Source organism: Ceratotherium simum, chromosome 40 (assembly GCF_057802395.1).
Source record: "Ceratotherium simum simum isolate JZ-2026a chromosome 40, ASM5780239v1, whole genome shotgun sequence".
Lineage (NCBI taxonomy): Eukaryota > Metazoa > Chordata > Mammalia > Perissodactyla > Rhinocerotidae > Ceratotherium > Ceratotherium simum.
Genome location: NC_141939.1, coordinates 3,357,576 through 3,381,620, shown reverse-complemented (window position 1 = coordinate 3,381,620; position 24,045 = coordinate 3,357,576). Strand labels below are relative to the sequence as shown.

The 24,045-nt window shown below is 44.0% G+C and overlaps 1 protein-coding gene and 1 long non-coding RNA gene across 15 annotated transcripts; one reads left to right on the top strand and one right to left on the bottom strand.

Moving 5' to 3' along the window:
• The first annotated feature begins 1,898 nt into the window (after window positions 1–1,898).
• On the top strand, window positions 1,899–14,289 carry ZNF514 (zinc finger protein 514). 14 transcript variants are annotated; one of them, XM_087426131.1, is made up of 7 exons: window positions 1,908–2,155; window positions 2,432–2,522; window positions 3,730–3,841; window positions 4,049–4,137; window positions 8,424–8,550; window positions 8,879–8,974; window positions 10,304–14,289. In XM_087426131.1, the coding sequence occupies exons 3-7, from the start codon at window positions 3,769–3,771 to the stop codon at window positions 11,284–11,286; spliced, it is 1,368 nt and encodes a 455-aa protein (XP_087282257.1). In that variant the 5' UTR covers window positions 1,908–2,155; window positions 2,432–2,522; window positions 3,730–3,768; the 3' UTR covers window positions 11,287–14,289. The 14 variants fall into 14 exon arrangements, with proteins under 14 accessions (XP_087282266.1, XP_087282267.1, XP_087282261.1 ...); XM_087426129.1 differs by having other exon boundaries at window positions 3,214–3,841; XM_087426130.1 differs by having other exon boundaries at window positions 2,432–3,394.
• Window positions 5,814–6,398, bottom strand: LOC147912056 (uncharacterized). The gene is made up of 2 exons (XR_015550311.1): window positions 6,155–6,398; window positions 5,814–5,984 (listed from the first exon to the last, which is right to left on the bottom strand). It is a non-coding gene; the product is annotated as an uncharacterized LOC147912056 (long non-coding RNA).
• Window positions 14,290–24,045: the final 9,756 nt, after the last annotated feature.

Genomic DNA, 24,045 nt, shown 5'->3' with positions numbered 1-24,045 from the left:
TGCTATCTGCTCTTCCTCTGGATAAACTACAGCTTATCAATATTGTTCTTAAAATCTGATGTCTCCCATTATCCTTTCTCTTCATTTTCCATGATAATAGAATTTTAGCTGGGCACAGGAATAAAGACTACATTTCCTTGGGCCAGCCCCAGTGGCCTATGGGTTAAGTTCAGTATGGTCTGCTTCAACCACCCGGGTTGGGTTCCCTGGTGCAGACCTACACTACTCGTCAGTGGCCATACTGTGGCAGCAGCCCACATACAAGATAAAGGAAGACTGGCAACAAATGTTAGCTCAGGGCAAATCTTCCTCAGAAAAAAAAAAAAAAAGACTACATTGCCTTGCAGCTAGGTGTGGTCATGTGTTCTGGTAAATAGGATGTGTTGTATAGCACCTTCTGACAACCTTCCTTAAAGGACAGCCGGGCTCGGAATAAAAAGGAATGAACTATTGATACACATGACAATGTGGATGGATCTCAAGGGCTTTATGCTGAGTGAAAGAAGCAACTCTCAAAAGGTTACATACTGTATAATCCTGTTTATATGACATTCTGTAAAAGGAAAACCATAGGGACAGAACAGTAGTGGACTGTACAAGGGGTTGGGATGGGAGAAGGGTCTGACTACAAAGGAGCTGCAAAAGGGAATGTTGAGGGTAATGGGGAGCCCTATCAGGCTGGGGACCAGAGCTCCCCTAACAGTGTTTGACATCAGATGGCACACCGGGGCACTCTGAGTGGGAGAGGGGACATACCTGTTAAGCTACTCATGAACTCTCCTAGGTAATGTGTGTAACAAGGACCTCTGGATCAAGGTCTGTCCCAAAGGACCGCATTTAAGAGGGGGAAATTTCAGACACTGTAGCAGGCCAGTGCCAAAAGGAAAGGTATCAGGGACAGGCAGTGCCTTGAGTTCATCTGAAGCAGTTCCACTTCTATCTAGTTATGTCAGCCACCAATCAGATGACAGTCTTTTCTCATTTGTTCATCTCCTCACCTTTTTGGTCCAGGGCACACAAGAGAACAGAAACTCCTGTGTCAGCCATGGCTCCCAGGGGCAGCACCCCCTGCTTGGGAGGCAGAGGGCTTGCTTGCTGGGCACTTGCTGTACCATCCTGGCCGTCTGTGCCACCGTAAGTGCCGGCAGAAAAGTGAAGCAGACGGAAAAAGCAAGCAAGGAGAATGGCCTTTTTGCCCTGACTTAATAGGTTATTTGTCCTTGAACCCCTAAATAGGGTCTATAAACCAACCTTTCAAGTCCTCACTGGTGCCCCCTCTGGCTGAGGACTGCCTCCTGAGAACCCTCCCTCTAATCATATCCAGACCGTTTCTCCATTTCCTTTAGGTCCTAAATGATACTTGTTTCTGAAGCAGGAGGGAGCCCAAAGTCCTCCCTTCTTTGAGATCCCTCTCCGCTGCACTCCAAACTGGGGACAGTGGGAGAAGGGCGGAGAGGCACGCGACAGCCTGTAGAATAGCAGTGAGTAGCCAGCAATGAGCCACCAGTATCTCCCGGGCACTTTGTAAGAAATACACACGCCCGGAGAGCCCCCTGGAAATTCTTACTTGGCAGATTTAAGGGAAAAGATTCTCTTTTTAACACATTTCCAGTGGCTTCTGTTGAACAGCTCCAAACGGCGCTGTCGGGCCCAGCTACAAAAGGCAGTCCCAATATGAGAGTTGCTTCCAGTTCCCAGTCGGTGACGGGGAGCAGGGTGAAACCCCGACCCAGGTCGCTGCTGCTCCCCGTCGTTTCCCGCAGACGCGGGAGCACAGCGCCCAAGCTCGCCACGACCGCCAGTGCGCAGGCGCCGCTCGCCCTCCCCGCGGGCCCGCCCCCCACACTCGCTCGTTGGGCCCCGCCGGGCGGTCCGTCTGCGCAGGCTCAGGACTGGTCTCGGGAGCCGGGGCTGGGGCGCAGGGGTCGCTGTGGTTTGGTGGCTTCGGGGCCTCGGGGTGCGCAGGCCCGCCCTGGGCAGCGCGCCGGGAGCCCGTGACAGAGTTGGGAGTGCGCCTCCGTCTGCCCGCCGGCAGGGGCTGTGGCGGCCTGGAGCTGGGGCAGAGTCGCAGGGCCGGCCCGTGTTCCTGTGAGGCCCTCCCCGGAGCCCCCTCCGTCTGGGGGCGGCGGAGGAGCGCCGGGCACCGAGGTCGCAGGTGGGCTGCGGCCGCAGGGCCTGGTGGGCTGCGTGGGAACTGGGTTCAGAGCCTGGTCCCGAGGGCTGCGGTGGGCGGAGGCCGGGCGTGTGCGGGGTCTGCGAGTGCTCCTGGGAGCGGGAGAAGAGCACCGCGCAGGGCAGCAGCGCCGCGCGCCCTGGCCGGGGTCCGGGTTTGACAGCCCAGCTCTGGGCCCTACGGGTCAGCTGGGCGTCGTCGCGCGGAGTGCGAATGCCGCGTGTCACCCAGCCTGCTCCCCGCGCCCTGAACCCTCAGGAGGACCGCAGGGCCGCGCCGAAGGACGGAGATTTGGACCTAGTGAAAGGACATCGCCCCTTAGCCCCAGCTATGGACTCCACAGCATCAGGTTTGGCTCTCGAGGGTGCAGAGGGGCCAGAAGCCCTCCTGGGGAGTTAGTACCGCATAGTAAAAGGAGGACCGTAGGACGAGGCCGGGGTATCCCACTGGAGGGACAGAGCCTGCAACTCCTTCCCTGTCGCGGTTTCTAACCTTCCAGGCTCAGGAGCATGAAGTCCTAGCAGCCAGAGACCATGGCTGGGGGGAGTGGAGGGGACCGCCACCGGAGACTTGTCCCAAAGGCCAGAGGAGAGAGGGGAGAGCAGGAGATGCTGTCTTCCTGCAGTGTCAGAGGGAGGGCAAACAAACCTGTGAGAGAGTGGCCCTTGGCCAGAGATCAGAGGGCAGTGGAGCCATTTGGAGCCCTGCCAATCCACATCTTTTATCACTTCATTAAGTAATAAGATTCTTCCAGCTCTTCTAGCTCAGCTGTGTACAAAGTCAGCAGTGTACACGGTGGGTATCTCCTGTGACCACCTCCCCAGTAATACTGGGGACAGGGCAATCCAGGTGCCCCAAGAGGTTTTAAGCCATTGCTTTCTAAGTTTAGAATCTCCTGCCCTTCACCAAGTGGGCATTTAAATTTGACTTTTCATTCTTCAGTGCACATGGTCAAGGTCACAAAACTGGCGGATGGCAGAGCTGGGCCAAATCTCTGAGACTCCCATCCCCTTTTTTCCCTTATTCCTCGTGGTCTGTAGACCAGCAGCACAGGCATCACTTGGAAGCTCTTTAGGATTGCAGACTCTCTGGCCCTACCCCACATCCACTGAACCAGAGTCTGTTCAACAAGATCCTCAGGAATCCATATGCACATTCAAGTTTGAGAAATGCTGACCTGTACTGTACTATGCTGCCTGCCCACTCCATGCTGCTGCTGTTGTAAGCCATAACCACTTCTCGGGCATGGTTGGGGTTAGTGTTTTTGTTTTAAGCCTTTAAAAATAATATGATACAAAGCCCCATAATAGAGGGACTCTCCAAACATGCTGCAGAGACCTAATGGTGCTTGGGAACACCGAGGGCAGCTTCTCAGGAAGAGCTGGCCTCTGAGCTGTGTTCCCAAGGATAAGGGGAGAGGTGTAACTTCTTCCCCTTAAAGTCTGATATCTCTCTGTGGCCTTGCTCTGGGCCTTGTTTTGTATTGTTAACATGTCTTATACCCACAGGCTACATTTAAAGTTCTTTGAAGGTCTTCTCCATGTTTATATTTTCAGAAGGCCTAGTAGAGGACCTGCATATTGGAGGCCCAGTAGATGACTCTCCAGTGGAGTGGCCAGACTGTGGTCACACTTCGGCTGCCTACAGCCTGCTGTGGGCTATGGACAGGTGGGGGCCTCACGCAGTTGTGTACAAGGGCACTTCTCTCTGATATGGGCAGGCTAGAGGCTGCCCCTCAGCTCCCTTCGGCCTACCTCTGTCCCCAGAACTGTGGAGGTGACGTGCTGACTGTGTAGGGATCTCCAGCTTGAGGAGTCTGAGAGCTGTAAGTCCCATAAGGGTTAGCTTTCCTTATGGCTCCTTTTACCTTCCTAGTTCTCCCTTCTCAGGACCCTGCTCTTCCTCCAGAGAGATACCCAGGAGAAAAGGGAACAGCCAGTTTATGCCTGAAAGCCAGGCCCCAGGTGAGTTGGGGTTCTCTTAATTTTTCCTCAAATGCCTGAACTATGGATATCTTTGCCTCCTTTTCTCTGCAGCCTCTTTGTTCGCGAAAGGGAACTGACCCCAATTCCTGCTCTGCAGTAGGCTGAGCCCGTCAGGATGGATGCTGGCCTCTCTGCCCCTTGCCCAGGGCCCTCTCCTCTCTGCTCACTCAGATCCTTTGCTTTATTTCTGTAACGGGCTCTGTGGTGAGTACCAAGTAATGTGAGAGCACCCTGGCCCTGAAGGAGTGTCACAGCAGAGAGAGGAGTGGATTCTGGCACCCAGCATGCAGCCCCAATCACAGTAAGGATGTGCATGGTTTGATGGCAGATGGAGTGGCACAGATAGGCCTTTTCATCAGAGTTTGGGAAAAGGAGACTCAGCCTATGCTGGAGAGGTTGGGGGAGGCTCGTGGAGAAGAGAGGACAAGGAGGTTCTGAGGGTTTGGACAGGCGAGGAGGCCCTTTGAGGCCGGGTCCCTGTCAAGTGTTACCTTCCTGGATTAGTGAGGGGACAGACTTAACTTCACTACTTACTGGCTGTGTGACCTTGGATGAATCACCTAAACTCCGTGCATTGGTTTTGCCAACTGTAAAATGAGGAGGGTAATCATGTTAATGAATATGATGGAAATAATAATAGCTATTACTTACCGAGAACCGAATATATATCAAGAACTATTCTAAACAGTTTATGCTAATTTCACCTTTAAAACATTCCTGTTTTGGAGAATGGCATCTGAGGCACAGAGAGAGAAACCGAGGAAACCAAGGCACAGAGAGAGAAAGTCATTTGTTTGTGGTTATCTAGCTAATAAGGAAGGGAACCCAGTTTCAAATCCAAGTTGTCTGGCTCCCAAATCTTGACCACTCCATGATACAGTTACCTCGTGTAGTTGTTGTAGTCTCTGGCACGTGGAATTGCTTAGGCCTTGCCAGCTTCAGTGGTGATAGGGATGATGGGGATGATGGCGACTGACTTCAGAGGTGGACTCAAGTTTGGCTGTAGTAAGCTGAATGTGGAGGGAGAACCAAGTGGAGGGCCATGAATGCCAGCCTGCATGATTCCCTTGCATCCAAGATGGTAGTTTAGTGGGATTCTAGCTTAATGATAGACATTTATATTTAATTTTCTAGCCAACAGGGGAAACCCCCACCAATAAGGCATTCTCTCAATTAGTAGAGTAATAATTAGAGCTTCAGTGTACCTTTACATTAAGGGCCTTGCTGTACACCATTCAGAGCTATATCAGAGAGCTCAGTCTAGCTATGCTGTGGTAACAACAGCCCCCAGATCTCAATGGCTCACAGTAACAAAGGTGTATTTCTCCTTTATGTTACAAGTCATAAACGGCTGCTGTGACTGTGACTCGGCTCCACATCCTCTTTGCTCTGGGATTCAGGCTGAAGGATCAACCCCGCTCTGGGATATACTCTTCTTGTGGCAGGGGGAAAGGGCAATGTTAGAACCAGGAGGTTGCTCTTCAAGCTTCTGCTTAGAAGTGGCATGTGTTGCTTCTGCTCACAACCCATTGGCTGAAGACGGTCATGTGGCCAAGCCTAATGTTAGTGAGGTGGGAAGTGTAAGCCTCCCGTGGTGAGGGGCCCAAAGAGAGGGGCAATGAATATTTTGAACAAATGATTAGTCCACCACTGTCTTGTTTTCTTACTCACAGATATTTCACTTCTCTTCTTGCACACAAAATCTCTCCCCAAGAGAGATAACCCAAAAGTCCCATCCAGTCAGCAGCAGGATCAAAGTCCTGGATGGTGTGATAGTCTGGACATCAGGTCTGGATGTTTCTCCTCTGGATCTGGAGACCTATGGACTGAAAGGACAAGTTGCTTGAATCCATATATCCTACATGTAATGGAGGAATGGGGACAGGATAACCACAATAAACACCCCTATTCAGAAAGGAGCCTGGGAGGAGCCCAGCAGTCCCGGGTCCATGACAGTGATGAATTCCACTGGGCAGACTCAGTGAGGACTACTGACCTTGGGAGTGGGAAGTCTTTTGTTTATGCCCTGGTTCTGCTCCCTGGGTGGAGCTCCCCAGTCCAGTGTTCTCCTTGCCCTCCGGAAGTTCCTTCTTTTTGTAGTGTCTTCCTTGATCAGATATGAAGATGATATTGGAGAATAAGCTCTTTTGAGGGCTAAGCAGCTTTTTCATCCTACCTGAGTAGGTTGATAGTCCAAGGACTGTTTCAAGTCATGAACATTCAGTGTAATTCTCAAAAACTTAATCAGCTTTTGGTCTATTTGCTTCCATCAGCTCTGTGTGTCGACAGCTTTACACACAGTTCTTTTTGGATATGCCCTTCTCTTTAGATTTCATTGTGGAGCTTTTGGGGTTTCCTTGGGAAAGCCATACATTTAGTCACTCTGAGCAATTTAGTCCTACTGAAAGGATTTACTGGGAGCCATCTGTAATTATTCAGAGGCTTAAACAAAAAGTTTGGCAACCACACCCATCATTTGGTCCTTGCCAGTAGGCTGAATTTTAATCATTCTTTGTCATGCAAAAGCCTTATTTATATTGTGTTTGACCAGTTGGAAATGAGAATTGGTTAAATCTCCAACCCTGCAAGTCCTGGAATTTCTAGACACTCTTTTGCCTTCCATTTTTATTTTGTAAACCAGCAAACTCTTGAGCTCATTTTTTTTTTTTCTTGTAATACTTTGTCAACAGCCAGCTCACACTACTGATGTTATGTTTCCAGCCTCTTCTCATAACCTCACAAGCTCATGCTTACATTGTTCATCTTTCAAGTTATTGCAGGCAACAGTTTTACCAAAGAGTTCACCCCCAAATTACAAGGGTTGCCATCTTGCCAATAAGTTTCCTCACTGCCTGGCCCTAAAGCCAACATCACATATTTTAGGCTTTTTGTGGTGGCAGAACCCCACTTAGTACCAGTTTTTTTAATGAGTCACTTTAGGCTAGTTATGCTGTGATACTGACAGCAAACCCTCAGAGACTCACACCAACAAAGGTCTATTTCTTGCCCCCATTACACGCAAGGTGTGACTTTGCCTCACATCTCCTTTACTCTGGATCTGCTGTTCTCAAAGCAGAGGGAAAAGAAGCAATTGCAGAACCCTCACTGGCTCTGAAAGCTTTTGCTCATATGTAGCTCATGTCACTTCCTTCACATTCCATTTGTGAAAGCAGATATTTGGCTACACCTGCGTCAGTGGGGCAGGGAGATCAGGGATGGCCAGTGAATGTTTTCAACAAATAATATAATCTATCGCAAGCGATTACTATAGTAGTGAGTTTTCCACATTTGATTATTGTAGACTGACTTTTATGTTAATGTAACATTGTTACTTTGACTTATTCTTTGGAATCAGTAGTGCCTAATGGGATTTGATTTTTAAACATTTTGGGGGAAGAGTAACAGGAGTTTATACTACCTTCACTTACCTGCTTTTTAGTTGATAGTATGTGGATTACTGTACAAGTCAAATAGGAGGTGTTCTAATTGCAGTTATAGAGGGTGACAGGATAGTTCTGGCTGGGACCCACAGAATAGTTGTGCCTTGTGGGCACCTGGGATCCAGGGTCTTAGTCTCAACTTTGCACATTAGGTAATTGAAAAATGATTAGGCTTTGGGGGAGAGGTGCTAATCAAACTCACAAAAGACTGATTGATTCAATATTAGAAGGCCACTTGATATACTTTCATTGAACTGTGTGCTGGCAGGCAGGTATGGGGATAAATTATTATAAACCCCAAATTATTTGATTCAGCCTTAATAAAAATTGTCATTGAAATCATAAGTTAGAAGCTTCAAAAATACTTAACTAGAAGACAGTTGATACTAGTGGATTTGAGAATGCAAAGCATATTAGTCTGTTACTTCTAATTGAGTCTACTTAAATGCAACTAAATTGAGAGTAAAACCTCTTGAAAACCGAGGAAATGATTGCATTTATCTCCCCCAGCTAAGCGGAATGTCTCTGTAGGCCTGATTCTCCTGAGACCTTGATTATATTTCTGAGCAGCTTGATGTTGACATAGTGGGCACTGGGTGGGATACCAAGTAGTAAGGATGATACAATCCCTGGAACAGCTTGAAGTAGTTTTGAGATGATAAGACCCAGAACTGGGCATTGAGATAGCTAGAACTCTTGGAGTCCCTTCTTGCACATCCTGAGGTTCTACTTAGACACCCATCCACTCCTCTCCCCAGGGTCATGAGTGTGCTCCTTGCCATGAGTGTGCTCCCCGAGGGTGCAAGTGTGTCTTCTGTGTTTCAGGACCTGATGACATTTGAGGATGTGGCTGTGGAATTTACCTGGTCCGAGTGGGGGCAGCTGGACACTGCTCAGAAGGAGCTGTACCGAGAGGTGATGCTGGAGAACTTCAAGAACCTGGCCTCCCTGGGTGAGCTCAGCTCCTCCAAAGCCCAAAGCCTTCCCATTAGGCCATCTTTATATTCTTGGTGTTTAAAAGCTAGGGGCATCAGGGCCTGTTGTCTGAGTTTTGCCCTGGAGTTCTGGAATCAGACATTTACATTCTCTGGGGAGTGAGGATACAGTATTTCCACTCCTGATACCTAGGAAAAGTCCTGCTCCATATGAAATTGGAATAAGAAGTCTCATGACTCTACTCTTGATGTTTCACAATGCCTATTCTTTGGAGGCTATCCACCTACAGTATTTCTCCACCCTGAAGACCAATGGCCGTGATCCTTTTCTTTCTCTACCATCAGGGTTTCCAGTGTCCAAACCATACATGATCTGCCAGTTGGAAGAAGGAGAAGAGCCATGTATATTGGAGAGAGAAATCTCAACAGGTGATCACTCAGGTGAGTGAAACCAAAGCAGCATCAACATAATAAGGCCCAGCCTTGGGTCAGAGCTAAAGCTTAGGAAAGCAGTGCTCAAATCCTGAGATCACAGGTTGCGCCTCCATATAGGAATCTAGGATAGAGGACAGAGTGGGAAGATGCTGATTTCCGCTGTATTAGTACTTTCTTGATCTTTTTTCCTTCCAGAATGAGAGCAAGGGTCTGACATCTGGATCTAGTCTCATGATCAATATCTGTCTGCTGTGTTTCAGAATCTCTTGGGGAGCTTGTTAAATATTCAGATGCCCAGGAGCCACATAAGACCTTTTGACTCAGAATCTGGCCTCTGGGAGCACTGGTTAGGTGTTGCCAGTCATTTCCCTCTTCAGAAGGGTCATTGTTATTGTATTAGCTTTCTATTGTTGCTGAAACAAATTGTCACAGAATTAGTGGCTTTAAGCAACACAAGTTTATTATCTCACAGTTTATAGGTCAGAAGTCTGGCATAGGTCTTACACGGTTACAGCCAAGGTGTCAGCAGGGCTGCATTCCTTTCTGGAGTGTCTAGGGGAGAAACTGTTTCCTTTGAGTGGTTGGAGGACCAATTCCTTGTAGCTGTAAAACTGAGGTCCTCGTTTTCTTGCTGGCTGTAAGCTGAGGGGTGGTCCCACCTTCTAGATTCCTTGGCTCATGGTGCCCTTCCTCCACCTGCAAAGCCAGAAATGGTGGATGGAGTCGTTCTTACACCACATCTCCCTGGCTCAGCCAGGAAATGTTCTCTGATTTTAAGGACTCCTGTGATTAGATTGGGTGCACCTGAATAATCCAAGCTAGGCCCCCCATCTCAAGGTCTGTGCTCTTAATCACATCTGCAAAGTCCCTTCTGCCATGTAAGGTAGCATATTTATAGGTTCTTACAATTAGGGCATGGACATGTTTGGGGGAGAATTATTCTGCCTGTCATAAATATATATGGTAATAAAATACATGTTATATGTATATGTACATAATACATAATAATGTGTGGTGTGGACTGAGGTATTGAGGGAAGACTTTGTGGAGGGCATCTCCCTACCCTCCTCTCATCTTTACAGACTTTGGACTTACCTTGTGTACTGTAATCCGAACACTCTTCTTTCAGGTTTTCCTAATCTCCAGTCACCTGCTCGTCTCTTATTTTTGACACCTCTGAAACCTTCAGACATACACCATTCTTGGAAGAAACTGTACATCTCTTTTCGATATTATTTTAAAGGCTAATTATCTTACATCTATTGTAAGACTTTATTTCCTCTTGGCACACAGAATAGGTAATACTAGAATGTCTTTTTTTTTTTCCCCCCCTAGACTGGGAGAGAAGGCCTAAAGCCAAAGAATCAATGCTAAGTCAGGGAATTTCCAAAGAAGAATTATTCCAGATACCACCAGTGGAAAACCACATTAGAGATGAACTCTGGTCTTCCAAACTAAAAGCAACCTGTGGTTGTGATGACCAATTAGAGATGCATCCAAAAAACCAGGAGCAACATCTGAAAGGAACATCACTCATTCACAAATTTACTACCCTTAGGAGGGATCATGAATGGAGTGAATTTGGGAGAAGTTTAGGCTTAAGATCAGTCCTTGTTAACCAACAAGGAGTTCCCACAGGAGAAGGATCTTATAAATGTGATACAGAATTCAGACAGACTTCAGGGAGAAATAACTCTCAGAGAACCAATCCAGGGAAGAAATCTTGTAAATGTAATGAATGTGGGAAGTCCTTCCACTTCCAGTCAGAACTTAGGCGGCATCAGAGATGTCACACTGGAGAAAAGCCCTATGAATGCAGTGAATGTGGGAGAGCCTTTGGCCATATTTCATCCCTTATTAAACATCAGAGAACTCACACTGGAGAAAAGCCTTATGAATGCAGCGAATGTGGGAGAGCCTTCAGCCAGAGTTCATCTCTTGTTCTACATTATAGATTTCATACTGGAGAGAAACCCTACAAATGTAATGAATGTGGGAGAGCCTTTGGTCATACTTCATCCCTTATTAAACATCAGAGAACTCACACTGGAGAAAAGCCCTATGAATGCAGGGAATGTGGGAGAACCTTCAGCCAGAGTTCATCTCTCATCGTACATTACAGATTTCATACTGGCGAGAAACCCTACAAATGTAATAAATGTGGGAGAGCCTTCAGCCAGAGTTCATCTCTCACTCAACATTACAGATTTCATACTGGAGAGAAACCCTACAAATGTAATGAATGTGGGAGAGCTTTTGCTCATACTGCATCCCTTATTAAACATCAGAAAAGTCATGCTGGAAAAAAACCCCTATGAATTCAGCAAATGTAAGAAGGCTAGAGCACACACACCACTAAACCTGAGAGAATATATACTAGAGAGAAGTCCTGCAAGTGTAATGAATGTGGGAAGACTTTTGGCTGGAGGACACATCTTGTTCAACATCAGACAGGACTTACTAAAGAAAAGCTGTGTTAGTCTCAAGAGAGAAGGTGGGCTTTTGGTCTCTCCTCCTCCCTTATCAAACACCAGAGGATTTATACTAGTGAGAAACCATGTGAATGTAATGAATTTGGAAAGGGTTTAGTCAGAGGACACACATCATTCAACATCAGAGAGTTTATACTGGAGAGAAGCCTGATCAGCATAATGAGTTCAGTCACATATTGTTCCTAAAAAAAAAAAAAAAAAAATCAGATAACTCACATTGGAGAGAAACTCTGCAAGTGTGGTAAAAGCTGTCAATGATACTTTCCTTACTAAGCATCAAGAACACACAGTAAAGAGAAGCCCTATGAAAGCAGTAAATGTGGGAAGGCTTTCAGTCAGAGCACATCCTTATTAAGCATCAGAGAATTCATTCTTGAGAAAAACTATGGATATGGTGAATGAAGGAGAGCCTTCAGCCAAACCTCTTCCCTGTATAAATATCACCAAACTCACCCTACTAGTTAGAAACCCAGGAAATGTAATGCATGTGGGAAACCCTTTGATGGATGTTCACCCTTTTGGCACATCAGAGAATTTGTAGTAGGGTGACTCTGAATTTAGTGAACTGGGAAAACCCACTAGTATAGTTCAGGCCTCAGCATACATTAAGGCTTCACTCATATGAGAAGCCCTGGGAGCTTAATGAATGCCAGGAAATTTCCTTCACACTGGAGGTTCATAAAACTAGAGCTGAAAGGAAGCCAAGAAGTCACCCAGTCTGGTGATTTTCGACCAGGTGGGGACTGCTTTTGTCACTGCACTTGTGTTCTGCCTCCCCATCCTGTTACTCATGGCAGCAGGGGTGTTATTGTACAGGTGAGGACAATGGAGGCTGCGGAAGGTGGAGAGCCACGAGTGACCTAGCCCAACCATATTTTAGAACTAAGGAAACTGATCTTCAGCACTTGCCGTGCCCTGGCCTGCATACCTAACCAAGCTGGGCCTCTTTCCTTCTGGTCGCAGCTGTAGTTTGGCGATTGAGATACTGAAGACCTTCCCTGCACAAAACCTCTGTGCCCTTGTTTCTCTGCAATACATGTTACCTTTCTCTAAGAGGCAACAGAGTGGTATTTTAAACTTTGAGCAAGAAGCAATTTTTATCAGATCTTTATGCTACTAGATTTGGAGTTTTTGAAATAAAATGAAAATTTTTTCTAAACATCAAAGTCACTAAAATATGGGTATTATAAAACAAAATCAAAATCTCAAAAACATTATTCTAAGTGAGAGTAGCCAGATGCCAGGGACAGCATGTTGTATAGTTCCATTTATATGAAATGTCCAGAAATGGCAAATCTTCAGAGACAAAGTACATTAGTGGTTCCTGGAACTGGGAGTGACTGCACATGTTCCAGGGAATCTTACTGGGGTGGTGGAAATGTCCTTGAAATACGATTATGGTGATGGTTGAACAATTTGGTAAATTTACTAAAAGTCATTGAATTGTGCATATAAAGTAGGATGATTTTTATGGTATGTAAATATACCTCAATAAATTGTTTTTTTTAAAAAATCAAATATACGGATATACCAACAATTGCTAAACGAATTTTCCTATCTCATCTGTTACTTCAAGCCATCTGTGTGTTTTTGGTATTACTTTTTATTTTCTCTAATAGTTACTCCTAAGCGTACTGAGTCTCAAGTTCATGTGTTGCTTCTGCAACTTATGTGAAGAAGCCAAGATCAGGAGCTGGCATAGACCAGAGAAGTCTTAACTAAAAAGAATTAGCTTGTACGGCGGACAGTCTTTCAAGCATCTAAAGACCAGATATGGTAGCTGAGCCCAGAATTCAGGGAACCAGTTCCAAGTGGGTCTGTGTAGACAGGCAGGATCTAGGGGTCCAAGAAGTTGTCCAAGGCAGAGGGGAGCAGGCAGGTACGATGTACAGGAGGCATCTGGACAGCTGAGATCAGGATGCCAGGCTAGAAGCCTAAAAATCCTCTAGGAGTTTCTTCCCAGAGAGCCAAGGTTTGCAGGAGCAGAAATAGCAAATATTTTACATTAGTAATAGCTTAGTTTGCTCTCTCACACCTTCTTTTTTCCCAGTGCCCGTCTCTAACCCCCACCCAAGTCATGTTATATACCTGGATGCCTGCAACAACTTGTAGCTATTCTTGGCCTAAAATCTGTCCCTTGCTCTTGTGTATCTCTGCCACGTTAACCATTCTTATCAGTGTGCACCCATTGCCCCCCTCTGAAAGCCTCTGTACTGCCTTCAGGATAAGTCCTCACTCCTCGGTTTGGCATTTAATGCCTCCTTCAGTCTGCCCTAACCTCCTGCTGCTCATGACAAGAACCTCTATTTCAGACAGACTAGCTCGCTTGCCATGCCTCAGACATGCCTCCACACTTCCCAGCCTGTAGACGTTTGCCTGAGCTGTTTCACCAGCCTGGAATGCCCTCTCCACTTATCTAAAGCCTAATAATCAGCCAGAACCCTGTTCAAAATGCCCCTTCCTCGGGGAAGAATTCTCTTGAACACTGAGATGAAGTCATATCTTACTCATTTGCAATTGTAAAAGCATTTGTTTGCATGTTTTTAAAAATGAAAGATCTGCACTTGGGATAGTTTTTATCACTGTCTTGGTCTATTTAAATCATTGATTGTTTATCATCTTGCTACTTTCTTGTCTCCTGAACCACATTCGCTGCTTCAGGTCATTTCTCATACTTCCTCTCAGAAATGAGCATGCAGTAGGTGCTTACTAAATGTGTATTAATTTGAAAAACGACTTGTATTGCTCAGGTTTTCTCAGTGCTTGCAACTGCACACTTTTGTACTAGATGAAAACCTTTCTAGAAAACTACCAATTAAATCTTTTCTTAGAAAAATATAATGTTGCTTCCTGTAATTATTTTTCAAGTTCAAATATAGATTAGCGTTCCATCTTTTGGGGGTGGGCTGGTGTGTGTGTACATAAAAATTCATTACTATTTTGTAGCACTACAATGACTTCTTGTACCAATTACCCAGAATTAGGCCAAACTTTGCAGGTTAAGGATACACTACCCCCACAAGACTACTCTCACTTCAAACACCAGCCACAAATTTGGGGGTCCCTAGGCCACCCTTCCATCCAGCTGGCTGATTGGAGGTTGTTGGCATGGGAAAGCTGGAGGTAGGGTAACTAGTGTTACTACCAAAAGGAGGTCTTCTACTCACTGCAAAGACAAGCCAACAGTTGAGAGGCAAGGTGGTAGGAAAGAAAGAGTTTTATTACAGTTTGCTAGCAAGGTGGAAGATGGGGGGACTAATGTCCAAATGAATCATCTTAAGCAGAGCACAGAACCTTGAAGCAGTTATATAGGCCAGTAGGTTACAGGGGAGGGGGTTAGGAATGTTGAACCTCTGGTGTTACAGACTGGGAGTGGCCACACCAGATCTTTCAGTCGTCATGGATATCAGCATAGAATCTCTGGGGGTCGTCACATTCCTAGGGAACTCAAAAGAACAAAGTTATCGTCTTATTGCAGCTGGGAGGGGACATATAATCCACAGAGCTTGTATACCTCCTGGAGAGTGCATATCCAGCTGGGTTAGTTAATCAGAGATCATTCAGAGTTACAATATGGTCTCTTTCCTACAATGTGGCTTCCCTTATGTCAACCTTGTATTGAGCTGGTATCACTAGGAGCAGGACATCTTATGTGATTAGTTTGGGGAGCATATTTAGCTTTTTATTGTTGGTCCCAAGTTGGAAGTGGGGGCAAAAAATAGGGGAACTAGCAGTCATTGATCAAGTTCTGTCTGTTCTGAGCTGACTGCCAGAGAGGCTGTGGTTTGGGTTCCAGGCTGGTTGCTGCAAAGGTGTGGGTCAGAGTCCTATTCTCATACATGGTGTATCCATTTTCCATTGATACATTTAGTTCCTCAGTTCCCCCTTTTGGTCATTCTCTTTCTTGAGAGAGGTTGACCAACTCAGAGACACTAGAGATCCAGATCTTCACCACGTGGAGATTGTTCAGTTGTCTCCATGGTAAACTGTATCATGAGATCTTTTTGATCTTCTTGTTGTATCATCAAGGCACTCATCTGATGAGAGAGCAGTTGTGCAGAAGCATTGAGCCAAGTGGTTTCATTAAGGTGATGTAGCCTGTTCTACCATGCCTGTTTCATTGATCCAAGTACAGCAAGAAGCAATAGCAATGGCACAGACACCACCGTGATTAGTCAATAAGAAGTTTAGAGCAATGCAATTGCCCATAAACTGCTTGTGCCAAAGAGTTGAGGCAGATCTAGTGAAGAGGTGGTGTCATTAATAACTTCTGCCAGAGTTAGTGATAGGCGTCTTATAGTATTTTTATTTACCATCCTTGGAAATACTGCTCTGATTGTTCACATAAACAAAAAGTCAGCAATTCTCCAAGGTAAAGTGCCTGAATAATCAAGGGTGGCCTCATTTTGCAGCTCCCACCTGAGTTGGAATTTCCAGCATTGGTGACTTATAGAGTTAGGATTTCTGCATACAGACAAATCTTGGAATACTCTTCCCAAACTGCGTGAGGTTTTAGTCTAAGGAAAACAAGACCAGTTGACCTGGCTGCAAAGGAAGTAGAATCCAGTAGGGGCACATAAAGATCCAGGAAAAAAGGAGTTGTTCATGACATGAGATTGGAAACAAAGCCTCACATTAGCTGTGTTACATGCTTGGATCCCTACTAGCTTCCTCTAGGTGATAAGTAACTGACGCATTACCCTATGAAGGTCGTTGAATTCAAATTCAGAATTACCTGGGGTCTGATCAATAGATTGTAGTAATTGGCTCTTTATATGGGAGAGAGGGACACTAGTAAAGTCACAGGTTGATTTGTTTAAGGTCATTTGTCCCTGTAGGTGCAAGTGGAAAAACCATTGGCTATAATTCCATATAGTCTCATTTTTTTGTTGTGAGGAAGATCAGCCCTGAGCTAACATCTATGCCAATCCTCCTCTTTTTGCTAAGGAAGACCAGCCCTGAACTAACATCTATTGCCAATCCTCCTCCTTTTTTCCCCTTTTTCTCCCCAAAGCCCCAGTAGATAGTTGTATGTCATAGTTGCACATCCTTCTAGTTGCTGTATGTGGGACGCTGCCTCAGCATGGCCGGAGAAGCGGTGTGTCAGTGTGCACCTGGGATCCAAACCCAGGCCGCCAGTAGTGGAACGCGTGCACTTAACCACTAAGCTACAGGGCTGCCCCCCCCGTATAGTCTCATTTGATGAGATCAGAATTGTTCACATATATTTATCATGGTGGTCTGGCAATGAATGGCATATCCAGCAGTTGGTAAGATTGAGAGAAGTGGCTACTGTTTGGGATAATCTAAGAATGCCGTTAGAATGAGTATGTTCTGACCTAACAATTATAATAAAGAGGAAAGAAAAGAGAAAAGGGGCTATTATGGGTGGATGACAACAGGGATCTATGGAAATGAGAAGAAGAACTATAAGCAAGCAGACAAAAAACAAAACAGGACTTTGACACAGGTCTTGGGCTGACATCTTGGGCAGAAGCTATCCACTATCTGAGGTCATTTATTTATTCTAAAGGTCTTTGGTCAGCTGTATACTTCTGAAGATCAGCTGCTTCTTGAGTATCTTGGAGAATCTTCAGTTTGAAGTCTTCTATTGGAGTTGGCTTCCAATTATGTCAATTCTGAGTTTCTTCTTTAGTTGTGAAATATGTACTGAAGAATTGACTCCTTGGAGTTTCACTGCTATGTTTGCTAACAGTATGTGATAAGGTCCCATACAATGAGGTTCAAGAGCATTTTTTCTCTGATGTCTCTTCCAGTAGACAAAAATCTCATGGTTGAAGATTATAAAGAGGCTGTTTAGGAAGCGGCTGTGGGAAGGTGTCCTTAACCTGTTGATGAAAGGACGGGGTATAGGTACATGAATTCCTTGCAATATTTTGCCGTGTCTGCATGCAGCAGGGTAGAGTCTAGTATGCGAAGTGAAATCTTTAAATAAATTGGGCCTTCCAGTTATCAGTTCTTAGGGGGATAACTGATGTATTCCCAAGGGAGTGAATAATATGGCCATAAGGGCTTCTGGGAGTACCTTTAGCTAGGGAGCTAAAAGTTTCTGAAAGTTTTGCTCATTTTAAGTTAAAGATGCCATTGGTTCTTTCAACCTTTCTGGAATGTTATGGATGGTAAGGGCAACATAGTTTGTGAGTACAGAGTAATGCCCTATGGAGTTCTGTTATAATGGTTCCTGTAAAGTCTATGCCTTGATCACTTGATATAAAAAATGGGATGCCCCAGGTTAGAAACACAAAATCAAGCAACTTTTAGTGACTGTAAAGACTATAGGTTTTCAGCAATGAAATGCTTCAACACATCCTGAAGATAGACACATATAAACATATTCAAATCTTATGGGGGTGGAAGCTGGATAAAATCCATCCAGAGGTGTCCAAGGACCCTTGAGGCTTTGGTTTCTGGCCATGTCCCACCTTTACGGTTTTTCCAGGCTTATGTTGACAGGTGACAGATAACCTGAAAATAACCTGTTAAAAATTTGTCTTTTTAAAGTTTATTTGCCAATGTTAATCTAAGATAGTAACCAATTTGTCTGTACCATGATGGGAAATTTCATGGGAAACTTAGCTAATATCCATTTGAAGTCATCTGGCACCACCAAGCGGCCATCTTGGGAGCACTCAAGATGATCCGAGTGAAGGGTACAATTTTTAACATTCTTCTTTTTCAGAATCAGGGGCTGAACACTGATATTTTATAATGGCGTCTTTAAATTCCTCCAGAGATTTATTCTTTGAGGTTTAGTTAGGAACCTCACCTTGGTTAAGGCTGGTTGTTTGGCATAATGATCTGCTACAGCGTTTCCTTTCAATTCCATAGTCTCTCTTTCGCATGAGCCTCAGCCCTTATTATAGCCACCTCTCTAGGAAGTAGGAGTGAATCCATAAGTGCTTTAGCTTGTAGTCCATTTTTGATGGGGATTCTAGCAGATGTTAGGAAAACTTCTTTGTTTCCAAAGCATCTCACAGTCATGTACTGATCTCAAGCATGTCTGCTATCTGTATCTGTGCTTATTTTCTGGTCTTTGTCTAGTTGACAAACCATGTACATTAAGTGCAATAAGTTCTGCCATCTGGGCTGATTTTACCTCAGGTAGAGGACTATATTCTAAAGAGAACTTAAATTAGTGATAGCATATCCTGCTTGAAAACCTCCAGTTTCATTTTTGAGATATGATCCATCAACAAAAAATAATTGTTCAGAGCTCTTAATTGGAGTCTCTAATAAATCTGAGCAAGGTATGGAAAGTTCCCTAACTAAGGTAAGACAATCGTGAGGTTCTCCTTCTGTTAAGAGCAGAACTGTGGCAGGATTCAGGATGCTGCAGTAGTGAACAGTAATGTGAGAGGGAGAGCATAACAGAATACCATAAGATATTAGTTAGCTGGCTGAAAGTGTAAAACTCTCTCTATTCACAGATGACATAATCTTATATATAGAAAATACTAAGAAATACACTAAAAACCAGTTAGAATAAATGAGTTTAGCAAAGTTTCTGGATACAATCAGATCAATATACAAAAATGAATAATATTTCTATACATGATCCATAAAAGAAAAAAACTGATAAATTGGATGCCATCAAAATTAAAAACTTTTGCTTGGTGAAAGACCCCGTTAAAAGAAGGAAAAGACAAGCTACAGATTGGGAGAAAATATTTGCAAAACACCTATTTGAAAATGTACTTACATCTAGAATATATAAAGAACTCTCCAAACTGAACCATAAAAGAAACCAAACAGTCCCAATAGAGAGTGAGCAATCATTTCACCAAAGAGGACACATAGATGGCAAAGAGGCACATGAAAAGAAGTCAACATCATTAGCTTTTAAGGAAATGTAAATTAAAACCATGATGAGATATCACTATACAACTATTAGAACAGATAAATAAAAATTTTTTTAGTGACAATACTAAATGCTAGTGAGGATGCAGAGGAACTAGATCTCTCACACATTGCTGGTGGGAATATAAAATGGTATGGCCACTTTGGAAAAGAGTTTGGCAGTTTCTTAAAAAACTAAACATACACTTACTACACAATCTAGCAATCTCACTGATTGGCATTCATCCCAGAGAAATGAAAGCTTATACCTACACAAAAACATGTACTTAACGGGTATATACCCCAAAATATTGAAGGCAGGGACTCAAAAAGACATTTGTACCCCCATGTTCATAGCAGCATTATTCACAATAACCAAAAGGTGGAAGCAACCCAACTGTCCATTGGCAGATGAATAAACAAAATATAATATATATGTACAATGGAATGTTATTCAGCCTTTAAGAAGGAAGAAAATTCTGACACATGCTACACATGGATGAACCTTCAGGATATTATGCTAAGTGAAATAAGCCAGTCACAAAAGGACAAATACTGTATGATTACACTTATATGAGGTATCTAGACTAGTCATATTCATAGAGACAGAAAGTAGAATGGTGGTTGCCAGGCACTGGGGAGAGAAAGGAATGGGGAGTTATTGTTTAATAGGTATAGAGTCTCAATTATGCAAGATGAAAAGAGTTCTGGAGATGGATGGTGGTGATGGTTGTACAACAACGTGAATGAACTCAATGCCTCTGAACTGTACACTTAAAAATGGTTAGGATGGTAAATTTTATGTTATGTACATTTTATCACAATTAAAAAAATTTAAATGTCAAAAAATGTACATGAGTGTTCATAGCAGTTTTGTTTGAAATACCCCCAAATTGGAGACAAACTAAATATCTACAATGGGTGAATGGTTAAGCAAAGAGGAAGAAACCATTGATGCATGCAGTAACTTGTAAGGACATCAAGGGTATTATGTTGAGTGAAAAAAGCCACTCTCCAAAGGTCACATACTGTATGATTCCATTTATATAACATCCCCAAATTGACAAAATTATAGAGATGGAGAACATATTAGTGGTTGTCAAGGGTTAGGGATGGTGAGGGAAGAGAGAGAAGACAGATGAATGTGACTATAAAGGGAAAGTACAAGGGATCTTTGTGGTGATAATACAGTTCTATATCTTGATTGTGATGGTTACAGAAATCTACACGTGATAAAATTGTTTAGAACTACATACACACACACACACACAAATGAATGCATGTAAAACTGCCAAAATCTAAATAAACTCCGTGGATCATACCAATGTCAATTCCCTGGTTTTGATGTTGGGTGATATAAGATGTTACCATTGGGAAAAACTGGGTGAAGGGTGCATGGGACCTTTCTGTACTATTTTTGCAACTTCCTATAAATCTGTAATTATTTCAAAATAAAAAATTAGAAACAAATAACAAACTAAGCAAACCTTGAATGCTTGACCATGGCTCAGCAAGTTCCTATGTGACCTGAGCTGTCCATCATGAATAGGCTGTTGTCTGACCCACTAAGCCATAAAGGGTGCACAGTAGCACTCCACCATTAAACGGAAGTGGTATATATGGAACTGGGCTAAAGCAGGTCCTGAAGGCACAAGTAATTGTGTGATTCCCTCACGACCATGGCCTGTACTCCTGCTACGTTATCTTCTCTCTCTCAACCCACACCCACGGCTTCATGGGAAGTTCCCTATGACTAGTTGCCTGAAGAAAACTCTTGGGTTCTGCATGGTATGCAAGTATCACCTTAGAGTGGACAACACAGGACTAGAGCCCCACTTTGGGATGGCTCTGAAGGCCAGTGGTGAAGGGAAATCCTCTCAGTGGGTAGAACTTTGAGTAGTGCACCCGGTTGTTCATTTTGCCTGATCAGATGTACAGGTCTATAGTTTTTCATGGGCTGTGGCTAATGGCTTGGCTGGATGGTCAGATACTTGAAAGGAACATGATTAGAAAATTCAAGGAGGTCTGACAAGGAGGTCTGGGGAGGAGGTGTGCAGACAGACTTCTCTAATTTGGCACAGAATGTGAAGATAATTGTGTCCCATATGAATACTTACCAAACAGTGACCTCCACAGAGGAGGACTTTAATGAAGTGGATAGAATAACCATCCTGTGGATGTCAGTCAGCCTCCTTCCCCAGCCAAATGGTCTCATGAACAAAGCATCAGGGATGGAGGTTATGCATGGGCTCAACAACATGGACTTACACTCACTAGGGACAATCTGGCTATAGCCACTGCTGAGTGCCCAATATTCCAATAGCAGAGACCAACACTGAGTCCCCAATATGGCACCACTCCCTGGGAGATCAATCAGCTACCTGGTTGCAGATAGATTACATTGGACTAGTTCTATTATGGAAGGGACAACACCTTCTTACTGGAATAGAGACTTACCCTGGATATGGCTTTGCCTTCATTGCCCACAATGCTTTTGCCAAAACAACCATCCATGGACTTACAGAATGCCTTATTCACCATCATGGTATTCCACACAGCATTGCTTCTGCTGAGGAACTCACTCCAAAGCAAATGAAGTGTGGCAATAGGTCCCTGTTCATGAAATTAACTAGTCTTACCATGGTCCCAATCATCCTGAAGCAGTTGGCTTGAGATATTGGTGGAATGGCTTTTTGAAGACTTGGTTACGGTGCTAAATAGATGGCAACATCTTGTGAGCTGGGAAAATGTCCTTCAGGATGTGGTATATGCTCTAAATCAGCATCCAACATATGGTGCTGTTTCTCCCATAGCTAGGACTTATGGGTCCAGTTATTAAAGGCTGGAAATGGGAGTGGCTCCTCTCACTATTATCCCTAGTGATCTAGTGGCAAAATTTTTGCTTCCCACTCCTGTGACTTTAGGCTTTGCTTGTCTAGATCTTAGTTCCAGAGGGAGGAATGCTTCTACCAGGTGACACAACAATGACTCCATTCAAGTGGAGTTGATACTACCCGCTGGCCACCTTTGACTCCTCATGCCACTGAAACAAAAAAGAAAGGGTTACAGTCTAGGGTCATTGGTCCAGAATATCAAGGGGAAATTGGGTTGCTATCACACAATGAATATAAGGAGGAGTATGTATGAAATGCAAGAGATCCCTAGGACGGCACTTAGTACTCCCAAGTCCTATGATTAAAGTCGATGGAAAATGACAACAACCCAATTCAAGCAGGACTTCTAATGATCCAGACCCTTCAAGAATGAAGGTTTGGGTCAACCCACCAGTAAGGAACTGTGTCCAGTTGAGGTGCTTGCTGAAGGCAAAGGGAATATATCATGGGTAGTAGAAGAAGGTAGTTAAAAATACCAGCTTTGACCATGTGACCAGCTTCAGAAATGAGATCATGATAGTTATAACTATTTCTTCCTCATTTTGATATGTTTGCATAAATATTAACAAAATATTTTTGCTTACTTCCCCTCTCTCATCCCCTTAACAAAAATATATTGATGATAGTTAACTTTATATTTCAATATTTAAATTACAGGATATAAAAGGGGAGTATGAATCAGCTAGAGGAAGAATAAACATCACCAAACGACAAAAATATCTTTGTGTCTTCTTTTGGGGAAAAGGTTAGGGTGTTTTTGGTTTTCCACGGTACAGTTGTATCATGTTAGGCAGAACATGACTTTTTTATTTGGAGATTAAGCATGGTTTAAGGATGTGTATATGGGTGCCAAGTTGACATGGGGTGAACTGTGATGGCTTTAAAATATGTCAACTTGGCTAGGCTGAACGACATTTCTTTACGAGTTAGCTGGACACCACGGGGATGAACGTGGAAGTGGGCAGTCCTCTTTAGGCCTTGCCAGAAGCCCCAGAACATCACTTCTTTCCAATGTAGTCTTCAAATATTTTTTCTGCCCCTTTCTCTCTCTTCACCTTCTGAGATTCCCATTACATGTAAGTTGGAATGCTTGACATCATTGCACAGGTTTATGAGGCTGTGTTAATTTTTCTTCAATCTTTTTTTCTCTCTGTTCTTTGGATTGGATAATTTCTATTGATCTATTTTTCTAGTTCACTTGTTTTCTCTTCTGCCTTCTCAAATTTGACAAGGCCTTCCACCACTTTGTGTTGATCAAAGCAAGTGATAAGGCCAGCCCAGATTCAAGGGAGGGGAAATAAACTCCCCTTCTTTTTTATTTTATTTTTTTTTTTGCTGAGGAAGATTCACTTGAGTTAACATCTGTTGCCAATCTTCCTGTATTTTGTATGTGAGCCACCACCACAGCACGGCCACTGATACAAGTGGTGTAGGTCCACACCCAGGAACTGAACCCAGGCCCCTAAAGCAGAGTGTGCCAAACTTAACCACTAGGTCACCTGGGCTTGCCAATTTTTAAAAAAATTATTTTATTGAGGTAATAATAGTTTATAACATGGTGAGATTTCAGGTGTACATTATTATTTGTCAGTCACCATAGATAAATGTGCCACTTTACCCCTTAGGCCCACACCCAACCCCCTTCCCCTCCAGTAACCACTGATCTGTTCTCTTTGTCCATGTGTATGTTTATCTTCCACATATGTAAACTCCACTTCTTCATGAGAGGAATGACATGCAAGTATAGGCAGAGAAGGAACGGTTGGGGGCCATCTTTGCAGGTGTCCTACCATATATGAATTCTTGAATTAGGCAGCCTCCCTCCCTAACCGAC

Excerpts from the sequence above, each read along its gene's own strand:
- ZNF514 (XM_004435804.3), top strand. The coding sequence starts at position 2,387 with ATGCCGCGTGTCACCCAGCCTGCTCCCCGCGCCCTGAACCCTCAGGAG. Across the intron at positions 8,551-8,878 it reads CAAGAACCTGGCCTCCCTGG|GGTTTCCAGTGTCCAAACCA; the intron begins GTGAGCTCAGCT and ends CTCTACCATCAG. Across the intron at positions 8,975-10,303 it reads CTCAACAGGTGATCACTCAG|ACTGGGAGAGAAGGCCTAAA; the intron begins GTGAGTGAAACC and ends TTCCCCCCCTAG.